This window comes from Nycticebus coucang, chromosome 2 (assembly GCF_027406575.1).
Source record: "Nycticebus coucang isolate mNycCou1 chromosome 2, mNycCou1.pri, whole genome shotgun sequence".
In the NCBI taxonomy this organism is placed as follows: Eukaryota; Metazoa; Chordata; class Mammalia; order Primates; family Lorisidae; genus Nycticebus; species Nycticebus coucang.
The window spans coordinates 9,987,212-10,000,252 of NC_069781.1; the positions used below are offsets into that span (position 1 = coordinate 9,987,212).

Here is a 13,041-nt window from a genome sequence, read left to right on the forward strand (position 1 = left end):
TGCCCCCATTTCACCATGTTTCATTGTCGTAACTATTTTCTAGGCTTTTAAAAAATCATCCTCACTTTAGAGAAAGCTGAAGGTCAGAAAGGTTGAGTTCTCTTCAAGATCACAAAAAGCTTCTAATTGTTTTGTAGTTTTGAAAATTATTTGATTTAAATTCTGAATTTAGGAATTTTAAGTATCTGCCCTTTATTGAGTTACAGATATGATGACGTTACGGGCATGCAATTAAATCATATAAAGAAAATAACAAGACAAGGCCAGAAACAGACCCCTCACAAAGCAAGGTGTCCCTCTCTAGTCACATGACAGAAGGCCCCCCGCCCAGGTCCAGCACACAGCAGGCACTTACTAAATGCACTGAGTGAGGGTCTCAGGGAGGGAGGACGGGCTGTGCTGTAGGGTGGTCAGATGCTGTAGTTTTAGGCTGTTCTCTCATGCTCACAGTAGTGGCTTTAGAATGCTCATAAAACATCACTATGGTAACTGGAGACAGGGCAGCTGCTTCTGTTCAGTCTGAAGGTGTGCCCTTTGAGGACACTGTCTCTGTGCCTCCCTCTGAAGCCCCAGGAGATGACCTGCTACCTGTGTTTAGCTCTGTTGTCATTCATTAGTGGCACGGAATAATCCAAGAATCCCTGGAGGGGACCACACAGTCCTTCAGTCCACATCCCCAACTGAAGTTGCAATTGCTCTACTCATCTGTGGCGTCCTCGCCAAGGGCACAGCCAGCGGTGGCTGACGTGTGCTGACAGGGAACTTACTACCTCCCCAGGCAGGCTGAGCTACTTGGCTGTCAGAAAGTGTGATTTTATACTGAGTTGAAATCTGTCTCCTCGTCAAAATCTTTTTGTTCCTATATCCGTCAAAAAGGGGTTATCTAAGATTCTTGTTGTTTGTTTTGGACATCAAGTATTTTTTGAATCAGAAATCTTTTTTTTAAAAAGACTCCAAGAGAGAGCATGTCCCTGAGATAGTGGCTATAAATAATGTGTCCTTGTTGATTTAAAGTAAAATGCTGGAACCATGGTAAATATTGATAGAAAAAGATGTTCTTTTCGCAGGTCTTTTGATATCCACAGACAAATCAGAGATCTCAGGAAGAGAGAAACCTACAGCCTACCCTCCAGCATGCTTGGTTCAGAATGTATTTCCTCTCCTTGGCCTGGAAACAAGGGTTTAATTTTGTAAGGAAATGTAACTTTGCTAACCTCTCTGCAGACCACACCTGGCAGGTCCAAAGGGAGTTGATTAGCAGTTATTCATCTTAGAAGTGCGACACGTTACACAAAAGAGACATTTGTAGGAGCAGCTACTCACTAACCATCCACTAGCAAGACGCCAGCATCAGTGGAAACCAGCAAGGCCTGGCCCCAGGGATCTGCACACACGGCTTCGTGAGGGAAATTACTGCAGAAACACTGGGGCTCCCAAGGCTGCGAGGCAATACAAGCATCGGAAAATAAGTGCACCAGAAAAAATACACTGCAGCCATCACATGGAAAGGCACAGTACTACACCTGAAGCAGTAACACAGAGACCCCGGTGGGAACAGAGTGACTCCAAACCCTAGGGTCTGGATTCAGTGACCTTTTTTTTTTTTTTAAGAGACAGAGTCTCACTTTGTCGCCCTCGGTAGAGTGCTGTGGCATCACAGCTCATAGCAATCTCCAGCTCTTGGGCTTAGGTGATTCTCTTGCCTCAGCCTCCTGAGTAGCTGGGACTACAGGCGCCCGCCACAACGCCCGGCTATTTTATTTTTTTTTATTCCAATTTGGCCAGGGCTGGGTTCGAACCCACCACCCTTAGTATATAGGGCCGGCGCCCTACTCACTGAGCCACAGGCACCATCCTCAGTGGCCTTTCTTTTTTTTTTTTTGTAGAGACAGAGTCTCACTTTATGACTTTATGGCCCTCTGTAGAGTGCCGTAGCCTCACACAGCTCACAGCAACCTCCAACTCCTGGGCTTAAGCGATTCTCTTGCCTCAGCCTCCCGAGTAGCTGGGACCTCAGTGGCCTTTCTTAAGAAGAACAGTTTTCCTTTCAAATACGTATGCAATAGGAAAAGAGTGAATTCACATGTTTTCGGCACCATGACCTGTCTCCGTGTTATAATAATGTTCCTCAGGGGTCACTGAAGCATGGTGATGTTTTTAAGTAACGATTTTTCTTTAACACCTGGGAGTTGAACCAAATGGTGCCTATATTTTAGAGAATTTACATTAGTTCATCGTGAAAGGAAGTCCCACATAATTCTATTAAAAAGTCATATTCCTGTGTTGCTGATTCAGCTAATCATTAAACCATACACAATGCATTAAGAGGTTGATATTGTCTTAACATGTAAATGCTAATCGACCCACATAAACCTGTAAAATCTTAAAGAAAATATAATATCTGTTTGCGGAATGTGCCAATAAGACTCCTGAGGTTCTCCCGCATGACATATTCACACCACGTGAACTTTCCCTGAGCCTTAGTTTTATTTTCATCATAGGCATAAAGAACAATGTCTCCCTCACAGTGGCTCCAGGGCTGTGCGTGTAAACGTGGAGTCAGCCGGGATTGCTGTCACACCAGAATTATGGACACTTTCAACAGAATCATTCACTTCCCTGCAAAGCACCTGGCTTAGCATCGAAGGACAAAGGAAGTTTGTAGAGATTCTCGAGGACACACTGAACCTTCTATACTTTCACTTTTACCACCAGACAAAAGGGCTGACGTGTCCCACCCGGTGCTGCCGAGGAGCCCAGGAGTGCACGTGTGGGTATGTTCCTCGGTACCAGTGAGACCTCCTCACCTTCATAGTAGAAGGGAAAGGCTCTGTGGACCACCCTCAAGGTGTCCGCAGGGCTGAGGGTAAATGTTGTGTGCACTATTGCTTTCTCTTGAGGAAACCCACAAACCTCAAAAAGAATATTCTAACTGCTAAGATTGTATTTGTACTGCTCTGAAAAGATCACTCTGCAATGTGAAAACATTTTATAAACGAAAAAGGGCTACACAAGTGCAGGTCATGAATTGAAATGGCATTTCCCCAAGAAGATTTCTGGCAAGTCTGAGTTTGTGACTTACACCAAGAGGATATAAAAAAGCAAAGGCAATATAAACATTAACAGGGAGACAGACACAGACACCAGCATTTGGTAAGACCAAGACAGCACAACCAGCTCTTAGGAACATCATGTTCTCTGACCTGCGGACACAAGTGTGGAATACCAGTGCAGAAAAGGCTCTTCCCCAGAAGGTCCAAGGGGTAGAGAGGATCTGTGGAGGCTTAAGGAGGTCTACGAAACCCCAGAAATTATATTCAACATGCCGTGCAGATATGCGATTTACACATTTTAATGGGCTGGTGTGTGGGGGTGTCCATTGCTTTTGTGAGTTCTCAGAGGTGCTGGTAATGATGTGGGGTTTGCATGAAGTGTCAGCGACAAACTCAGATCTAGCCCCACAGTAGCTCTGGCCTGAGGACTGATAGAGTTCACCATTGCCCCAGACCCTCCTTTGCCATGTGGGAGGCTCAGTGCAGATCCCTCAGGGTAAGAACACAGTCTCCAGGCTCCTGTCCAGGTGCAGATGCTCTGACTACATTAGCACAGCTCTTCTGAATAAATATGGATGCCAATGAGGGTGACAAAGCCCAGGTCTTTGGAAACCGAAGACTCTTGGGAATAGCATGTGGGGCTGCACAACAGCCCATGGGGTCTTCTAGAGCAGGATTTCTCCAAGGGTGGCCTGTGGCGCACTGGGGGTTTATGGACTGAACCGTAGCAATGGAACCTTGCTCTTTGTCGATCACTTATGAACAAGTTACGGTTCCGCAGACATTTGTTTTTAATGTAGACCTAAGAATTTCTTGTTAAGAATGTATTAAATCTTACTGGAATCTGGTTTTTATAAAGTGCTTGGAAACACTGCAAATTCCTACTGTGCACAGGAATAAGCAGACAGCAGGGAATTTCTTCAACCTTAGAAAAGGTTGCTTTGCCATCAGACTTAAGCTGGGTGTGGCTTTTAAGGTTAATTGTATTTTGAGACCATCATTTTTCCCAAAACCAGACTCCAAGGCATGTAGGCTCACATCATCTGCATCCTTATCACTAAAGTAAGTTATTCTTTTTTTTGTTGTTTGTTTGTTTTGTTTTGTAGAGACAGTCTCACTTTATTGCCCTCAGTAGAGTGCCGTGGTGTCACAGCTCACAGCAACCTCCAACTGCGGGGCTTAGGCCATTCTCTTGCCTCAGCCTCCCGAGTAGCTGGGACTACAGCGCCTGCCACAATGCCCAGCTATTTTTTTTGTTGTTGCAGTTTGGCCGGGGCCGGGTTTGAACCCGCCACCCTAGGTATATGGGGCCGGCGCCCTACCGACTGAGCCACAGACACTGCCCTAAAGTAAGTTATTCTTAATTCTTTTCCTTTTCTAGTGATGTGCTATTTGTGAATCTGTTCCATTTAACTAACTTTTACATATTCTGAACAAAGATGTAATTAAGTACCCGGGGTATTGTTTTACAATTCAAAATCATGTGTATAACAAGTTCATACTACAACTTGTTTATTTTTTTCTGTTCTAGTCTTATCATTTAGTTTTTTTCCATGGAAAACAGAAACAGGAAGTAGATAGGCCACACATTCTTGGCTGGCTGAGTGACTTGTAGATTAAGCAGTGGTTTCTCAACTGTGGTCCTTTGACCCATAGCCTCGGCATCACCTGGGAACTTGTTAGAAATGCAAACTTTTGGCTCACACCTGTAATCCTAGCACTCTGGGACACCAAGGTGGATGGATTGCTTGAGTTCAGGAATTCAAGACCAGCCTGAGCAAGAGTAAGGCCCTGTCTCTACTAAAAAAATAGAAAAAATTAGTAGGGCCTTGTGACGGTCTGAGCCACTAGGGAGGCTGAGGCAGGAGGATTGCCTGAACCCAGGAGTTTGAGGTTGCTGTGAGCTAGGCTGACGCCATGGTACTCTAGTCTGGGGCAACAGAGTTAGAGTTATAGACTCTGTCTCCAAAAAAAAAAGAGAAATGCAAACTCCCCCCAAACCTACTGAATCAGAAACTACAGAGTGACTCTAATAGACATGAAAGTGAGAAACACTGTTGAGAGCTGTTTAAAGTGCATCTGCAGAGCAGCAACCACAGACAAGCTTGTTAGCAGCTCAGCTCCTGACCCCATCCCAGACCTACAGGACTAAAATGCATTTGGCCAAGCTGTCCACGTGCTTTGTATGTGCATGAAGCTTGAGAGGCCCTGGGGGACCTGAGCAGGCCTGCTCCAGCAGCTCAGCCCCAGTAAGCAGGCAAAGGCACCTGTGTACTGTGGAATACAAAGGCTACTACTCAACCTTACCTGGGGCCTCACCTTAGGAGTCTGAAGTAGACAAGCTCTTCCTTTTGCCCCCAAACCTTTTCCCAAGAATCTCAAAAATTTCATGGATGACAAAGGACACTTACAGTTCAGCTTGAAAGTATTATGACTTACCTCTTTTTTACAGATCCCTGAAGTTGCCAAACTTGATGGAGCATCACCTCTCACAATGGATTTCAGTTTTAGCGCCTTATGGAACAGAGATCTCTGTTAAGGTTCATTAGTTGGCAGTAAAAGAATAGCAGGGTAAACAATTTGATTTAAAAAAAAAAAACTAACAAAGCAGGAGTAATTTCGGACTAAAGTTTCGGGTTCCTTTACTGATATATTATTGAAACTAAGGAACAAAGTTAGTGGGATATGGTGAAGCCCTAATGACAACGTCCCAGCCCAAACTACCCCAAACTCACCCTGTCGTTTTAATGTATCAATATATCAGTCTTGTGATACCTAAGCCAGGAGCATTAGCAAACACAGATTCCTAGGTTCTTGCTCAAACCCGATGAATCAGACTCTCTACGGCAGAGTCTGGGTATCTTTAAACAAGGATCAACGTTTGAGAGTCTTGTAGCAATGCACTTGTTTTGGGAAAGAGCTGTATTTGCCCTCAAGCTTCCTTTGATGGCATGGGCTTCCTCCCTCCACCTGCTCTCCTTTCAGGCCAGAATCTCACCTGCAGCTGACAGCACTCGCCCTTCTCCCTGCTGTGATGTGGGATCAGGGCAGACAGCCAGAACTGAGAAATACTAGTGTTTCCTGGGAGCGAGGCAAAGGGAGAGTGATTTCCTCTGGCACTGGCAATAAGGGGATGACTGGCTGCCACTTAACTGCGACGACTGCTCCCAACTATAAGGTCTTCTATGAGTGCCACTGCCATTCTTTGCTTCCTCTTGCCAGGGATGGGTTCAAGGTACGCTTCCCAAATTGGCTCCCCACTTTCCAGAAAATTTCTAGGAGTCAGGCCAAGTGGTCTGTGTTCCCTTGACAAAAGGATTTTGGAGCTGGGCCCTGTGGCCACTTGCTTCAAGGCCATAGCATTTGCATCTCCACAGAGTGCTGCTCTCAGTGACACCTACAGAGAACTGCACCTACCCAGTTCTCAAAAATCTCACCCGTGGTTTCTACAGCAATGCTAAGACAAATGACAGCGCTCCTGCAGCAAACATGAAAGTCTTCGCACACGGCCATTTGGGTTACACGGGACTCAGCACTACATGGCTTGCAGAAAAGGTTTCAGAATAAAACCCACCTGCCCTACCCTAACAAACTCTGCCTGGCGGGCCTCCTCTTTCTTCCGTGCTGACTTGGGTGACTCTGGTAAGACATCACTAAAAGATCGTCTATTAAGCATGTTCTAAAAAAGAAAAACAAGTTAAGAATTCCACAAACGTTTGTTAAGTCTCATCCTTTGGCTTCTCTTAATGCCCAAACCTATTGGTCCAGACGGTCCTGTTTCTCTCTTCTCTGTGTGCTCACTCGGTAAGCACCCACACAGCACCTGCTGGGTGGCAGGGTCCGGCCCGGCCCGACACTGGGAGGCGGAGCCAGCAGGTGGAGGGACAGTACTGTGTGATTCTGGGAAAGTGGCTCTGCAACCAGGCAGACCTGGAGCTCCACCACTTACTGACTTACTAACAGTGGGACCTGTGTCCCCACCTTGTTCCAGGAGTCAGGGAATGGTACCCACAGGAATATACATACTGAATTCCACGAAGATGGTGCCCCTAGAGTTCTGTAACTCTATGACCCTGTGTGTGGGTCAACTCGCGCAAGTTAGTTAACTTTTGAGTCTCAGAGTCTTCGTGTGGTCAACACCTGTCTCCTAGGTGTGATAGGAGGATCACGCCATAAGGTGCTCAGCACAGTGCCCGGTGCATTCTCAGTAAATGTTACTTCTCTGCAAACCACGGGCAGAGAATGGGGTGCACTCATGCAGTCAGCAAGTGCTGACTGACAGCCTCTGACTCTGCCAGATTTGGGGGATGTGACAGTAGGGTGGAGACAGAGTAAGCGAGCGGTGACATGATTAGTACATGTGGTCACTATTGTGAAGGGAAGTGTGTGGGGTTTAGCAGAGCATTTAGCAAGGAACTTGCCTTCACCTGGGAGTGCTGGGGAAGCCTGGCTAAGGCAGGGAGGCTTCCTACACCTGAAGGACATCATTACTCATCTTGACACCCTTTCTGCACCCTTCCTTGACTGTAGGGAAAAATGGGAATTGACATATTGCCAATTAAGTTTTGCTCTTTAGGGTCCTGGGATTAGCCTGGCCCAATCCATGCAAGCAGACAGGGTGCACCAACCAGGCAGAGGGGTGCCTATAAAATGGTGTCAATCACTGAGCCAAGGGGAAAGGACCAGTGAGTGCTGGTTCATTTGGATTTTCTACAGCTCCCCTGGGTGAGCGCCTAAAAACCAAGGCTCCAATTATCTGCACTCATCATTAGCGATGACTTTTACTAGGGTTTACCAATGCCTGGAGTCCAGGGGAGTCTCCCTACTTATTCTGTGCTTCCTTATTTAATAGGAAAATGTTCTTTTTTTTGAGACAGAGTGTCATTATGTCGCCCTTGGTAGGGTACTGTGGCATCACAGCTCATAGCAACCTCAAACTCTTGGGCTTAAGTGATTCTCTTGCCTCAGCCTCCCAAGTAGCTGAGATGACAGGCACTCGCCACAATGTCTGGCTATTTCTTGGCTGTAGTTGTCATTGTTGTTTTTAGCAGGCTCAGGCCAGGTTTGAACCCACCAGACCTGGTGTATGTGGCTGGCGCCCTAACCACTGAGCTACAGATGCCGAATCATAGGAAAATGTTTCTAAATGATGATTTTACTCTGCATTAACAACAATGAGTCTGGAGGCCTCCAAAGAGCACATGCACCTCAGGAAATGACAGGCAGGTGCTGGGTCTCATCAATGTGGACACACGTCGGGGCTAGGAGGTATCTGGCACAGAGTGGGTTTTCTTTTCTTTTTTTTTTTTTTGTAGAGACAGAGTCTCACTTTATGGCCCTCGGTAGAGTGCCGTGGCCTCACCCAGCTCACAGCAACCTCCAACTCCTGGGCCCAAGCGATTCTCTTGCCTCAGCCTCCAGAGTAGCTGGGACTACAGGCGCCCGCCACACGCCCGGCTATTTTTTGGTTGCAGTTTTGGCCGGGGCCGGGTTTGAACCTGCCACCCTCGGTATATGGGGTCGGCGCCCTACCAACTGAGCCACAGGTGCCGCCCACAGAGTGGGTTTTCAGTAATGAAAACGCTTGTGGGGCGTTGCCTGATGTGGGGCTAGCCAGTATACCTCCAGAAAACTTACAAAAGCATCCCATCTCTCTCCACAATCCCCATTTTTGCCTACCTGCCAGGCATGGCACTGGTAGTGTTGAGCAGATATCACCAAGGACAGCCACCAAAAAAATCTGTCATTGCCCTGCCCCCTCCCCCTTGATTTCCACAGGCCTTGGCTTTATGAACATCACATTCCTGTATATGGACACTCAATGTCCCCCCTTCTTGTGATCACCATGACCAAATGTCAGCTCGTGGTGGCCACAGCATAATCTTGAAGGCAAGGATCAAAGTGACTCTGTGCTTTTCTATCCAGGACCTCCTTGCTAGGACTCATGCCCTCAACTCAGACCCCACAAGAAGGGAAGAAGACCATGGACCCAGAGTTACCTTATGCAAATCTGGCATCAAATCCTGGTGTAAAGATCGAATCAACATATCCAGAGTACGCCGACGTTTCTGGGCAAATGTTGGGGTTTCCAAAGTGGCTTTTTCACCATTAATTACTAAAGAAAATCAAGTTAAAAGGGGAATTAAAAACATGAATAGCTGTTGAAGAACATTCTTCTCAAGCAAACGTCCCACAGTGAAGGCCACCCTCCTTCCTGATGCTGCCATTGGTATCACTTTTCCTTCACAGAAGAAGCTTAAAAACTCTGAATTTCACTATACAGATCCTTATAGTCTACAGGAATCACTATCTTATCTTTCTTGTTGGGCTGCAAATTCCTGAGCAGAGGGTCTATCTCATTTTACCTAAAGACCTCTTTGCCTTTACACCTACCTATCGCCCACCCATTCCTCCATCCACCATCCACCACCCATCCATCCATCCATCTGCCCATCCATCCATCCATCCATCCATCCATCCATCCATCCACCCACCCACCCATCCATCCATCCATCTGCCCATCTAGCCAACGCATGGGGCCAAGACACCAGGAGGCCATTCAATGGGATTAAATATACATTTTCTGCACTGTTAGAAAAAAATAACAGTTGTCTCAGCAGAGTACTGGGACTCTTAGCCTAATAGAAGTTTCTTCTGGAAAAGAGCTGGGATTTTAGTGGACTATGGACACTAAGAGCCAGTCAAATGGAACGTCCAGTTTCATGTGAAGCACAGAACTGAAGTGTATGACAGAGGTCAGGAATCTGCAGTCAGGCAAGTTATAAAGGCGGACCCCAGCCCTGCTGCCAGCTGTGTATTCTAAACCAAAGTATGCTGCTTCTCAGGGCCTCAGTTATCTGCCTTATCAAATGGATATAACCATATTTCCTTATAAGAGTCTTGTAATAGAAATGAGATAATATATATAAAGAGTTAGCACAGTGCTAATAATATTAAAATAAACATTAACTACTGTTTTTCTCACACAGGGAACATAGCAAGGACAGCGTTCATAGACTAAAAACTGGAACTCCTGGGGGACAGGCATTTCCCAGAATGGATCCATGTACTGGGGTCAAGCTGGGCATGTGTGTGTAGGGGGCAGAATATCATCTATTATTTTAATCCTGTGACTGGGAATATCTTTGAGGGTATTTTCTACTTGGTACTTGGGAAAAATCCATTTTAAATGCTTTGTTTGATTGAATAAAGGGAAAAGGTCAAGTTTTTTTTTTTTTTAAATGCCATTATCCCATTATCTCAGAGTTTCTCTCCCCCCAACTTTCCTCTCTCCCGCCACATCCACTTTGGAATGCCCAGAGCCTTCTGAGCCCTTGGCTGCCACCTGTTTGCTCAGGACACTAAGTTCTCTGTCCTTCTGGGCCCCACACTCTACCACTTACACTCTGTCTCCATCACCTTTGGTTCCCTGAGCCCACACTCTTCTGTTTCTACCTTTCCAATCTCCAACTTTAGACCACTCCCAGCTGGGTCCCCAGGGCTGCTGACTGAACCCTAACTGGTGGTCACAGGCCCTTTGCAGAGATGCTCACCCCTGAGCCCTCCCTGGCTGCTTCCAGCTGGTTCCCCTGCTCTCTGACTGTTCCTCTGGACTTGAAACCCATGGACCACACAGTTGTAGATATGGGCAATTTCACACGGAGTTTCAGCTTTCTGGCTTGTTTCCAAAACTCAGAACATCTGGCAGTGCGGGGCTCCTTCCCTGAAAGGCGCCACCCGGCTGGAGCAGGTGCACACGCCTGTCGCCCAATCCCTTCCACCACCCGGCCACTTCATTCATTCATATTCCCCACCTGTCTTTCCAGGCATTTAAGTTGGAGACCTTGTTGTAACATGTGAAGTAAGGGGTAAAGGACATTGGAAAGGAAGAGAGAAAACCATCACTTCGCATGTAGTTTGCAGATTTTACTGCCTCTGCTGTGTCAGGAAAGATATTGCCCAGACCTTGGCATGACTTGAAGTATGGGAAGTAACAGCTCAGATGGCCCAGTTGGGAAGCAGGGAGCCCAGAAAGGTGCCCTTCACATCTGTTCTCCAGAAGAAAGATTTGGAAATGTGTGAAGATCTTTGCAAGGGACCGGAGGGGCTGACGGAGGGAAGAGAGGTTAACCCAGTGGCTTGGCTGAGCCAGGGATGTTTTAGTGACTGGAACAGACACACTCCTTCCTGCATGGCACTTTGTGCTGTTGTTGAGGGAGGGGTGATATTCAGGACTTCGCAGGGGATACTGGGGAGACAGGAAGACAAGGGAGGGACAACGTGTTCCTGTCCCTTGCCCTGGTCTGAGATGGCTTGGGCCAATTCTTAAGTAGGATTAAGACTAGAAGCCGAGGAGCAGTTGTCCAGGGGGTCTTGGTGAGGCTTTGACTCAATCAGTGCTATCTGGGGCTAGGTGACCAGGACGGGCGAGAGCAGAGGAGAGCAGCATTTCTAAATGCTCCAGAGCTGGGAGAGGGGCTCAGTAAGCTGCCACCTAACGGGCACAATGTAGGGGTATACAGCACACCTCCTGGCTGAAGGACTCAAGTACAACTTGGACTTTTCCTAAAAAATGCAAACAATGTCACCTGATCATATGTGCCCTCATAGTAATGTGAAATAAAGAAGAATGCTCCAGAGCTGCATGGCAACAGTGACAGAATCAGGCAACGACTGCACATGTGGGGCAGGACGGGAGGCAGCCAGGAGCCGCTGCAATGGCAGGGTGCCTGGCGGGAGGCTAGAGAGCAGCAGCTTCCTGGAGGGCACAAGTCCAGCGGCCCCACCCAGGCCTGGTACTGGCAGGCTGGACCTCCACGACAGAGCCAGAGCCGATGAACCCCAGCGACTTGGTCCTGATCACCTGTGAGGCAGTCCCACCATGAGGCTCCCTGATATAATACCAAGGGCTTCCCTGGGGAGGGTGAGTCAGAGCTCCTGAGGTTCGGGAGATGGAGGCTCAGAGTCAGGTTTTTGGATATTATCAGTGGAACTAAAAAAGTGCTCTCCAGCTAGTGATGCTTGGGGCGGTCAGGTTCTACACAGTCATAATCTCACCCTCTCTCTCTCTCTCGCTCACATGTGTATGCACACTCACACATACACGCACATGCACGTTTGTACACACACGTTCCTCAACAATCTCACCCTCTGACAAAGACCCAGATATGTACATAAGCGGAGACTCAGAAATGGCTCTATCAGAACACGGAGCAGAAAGACATATTTAAGACGGGTGAGTCTGGAGACACCTTCAGAGAGGTGGGTAGGGTGGTAGGTGGAGATGAGGACACAACAGAAAACCTCCACGCCACCGCCAGAAAACTGGCAGCATGTTGTATAAAGAATCAACAGGACATGGCTCAGCACCATGCTAGCCACATACACCTGAGCTGGCGCATTCAAATCTAGCCTGGGCCGGCCAAACAACAATGACGGCTACCACCAAAAAATAGCCATGTGTTGTGGCGGGTGCCTGTGGTCCCAGCTACTTGGGAGGCAGAGGCAGGAGAATCGCTTGAGCCCAGGAGTTGGAGGTTGCTGTGAGCTGTGATGCCATGGCACTCTACCCAGGGCGACAGCTTGAGGCTCCGTCTCAAAAAAATAAAAAAATAAAAATCAACAGAACAAGGAACACTTAAACATTTTCTTATCCAGCATCCTGGAGGAATGTGAAGAAATTCATTCTAGTATAAAACAAGTTGCAAAAACATTTCAAAACAGAAACTTACATTTCACTAGCAAAAAATCCCTGAATTCCTGGTGGTCTGTAAACACAGGTGGGGACGGCAAGGGTGGGCCAAAGAGTGGTACGCTTTCTTCTGAAAATATTTTCAGCCTATGTGAAGAACGTTTCAGAATTAATTGGTTTTTCTTCAAAAATCACTGATATTTTGCCCTTCAATTTGTCCAGTCACTTATGGGATGTGTTAGGAACATTCGTCCCTCAGCAGGAGTGTCCTCTCTGGGATGCCAGAGCTGAGCCCGC

At 47.2% G+C, this 13,041-nt stretch overlaps 1 protein-coding gene across 14 annotated transcripts in view; it reads right to left on the reverse strand.

Moving 5' to 3' along the window:
- The window catches only part of GARNL3 (GTPase activating Rap/RanGAP domain like 3), a 158,797-nt gene that overhangs the window by 30,592 nt on the left and 115,164 nt on the right, over positions 1-13,041 (reverse strand). For all 14 annotated transcript variants that reach the window (XM_053561886.1, XM_053561963.1, XM_053561877.1 and 11 more), the window contains 5 exons: positions 12,785-12,891; positions 9,053-9,168; positions 6,628-6,732; positions 5,493-5,567; positions 1,328-1,439 (listed from right to left, as the gene is read on the reverse strand). In XM_053561886.1, the coding sequence (XP_053417861.1) occupies positions 1,328-1,439; positions 5,493-5,567; positions 6,628-6,732; positions 9,053-9,168; positions 12,785-12,891 (515 nt within the window). The remainder of the gene's footprint in view (positions 1-1,327; positions 1,440-5,492; positions 5,568-6,627; positions 6,733-9,052; positions 9,169-12,784; positions 12,892-13,041) is intronic.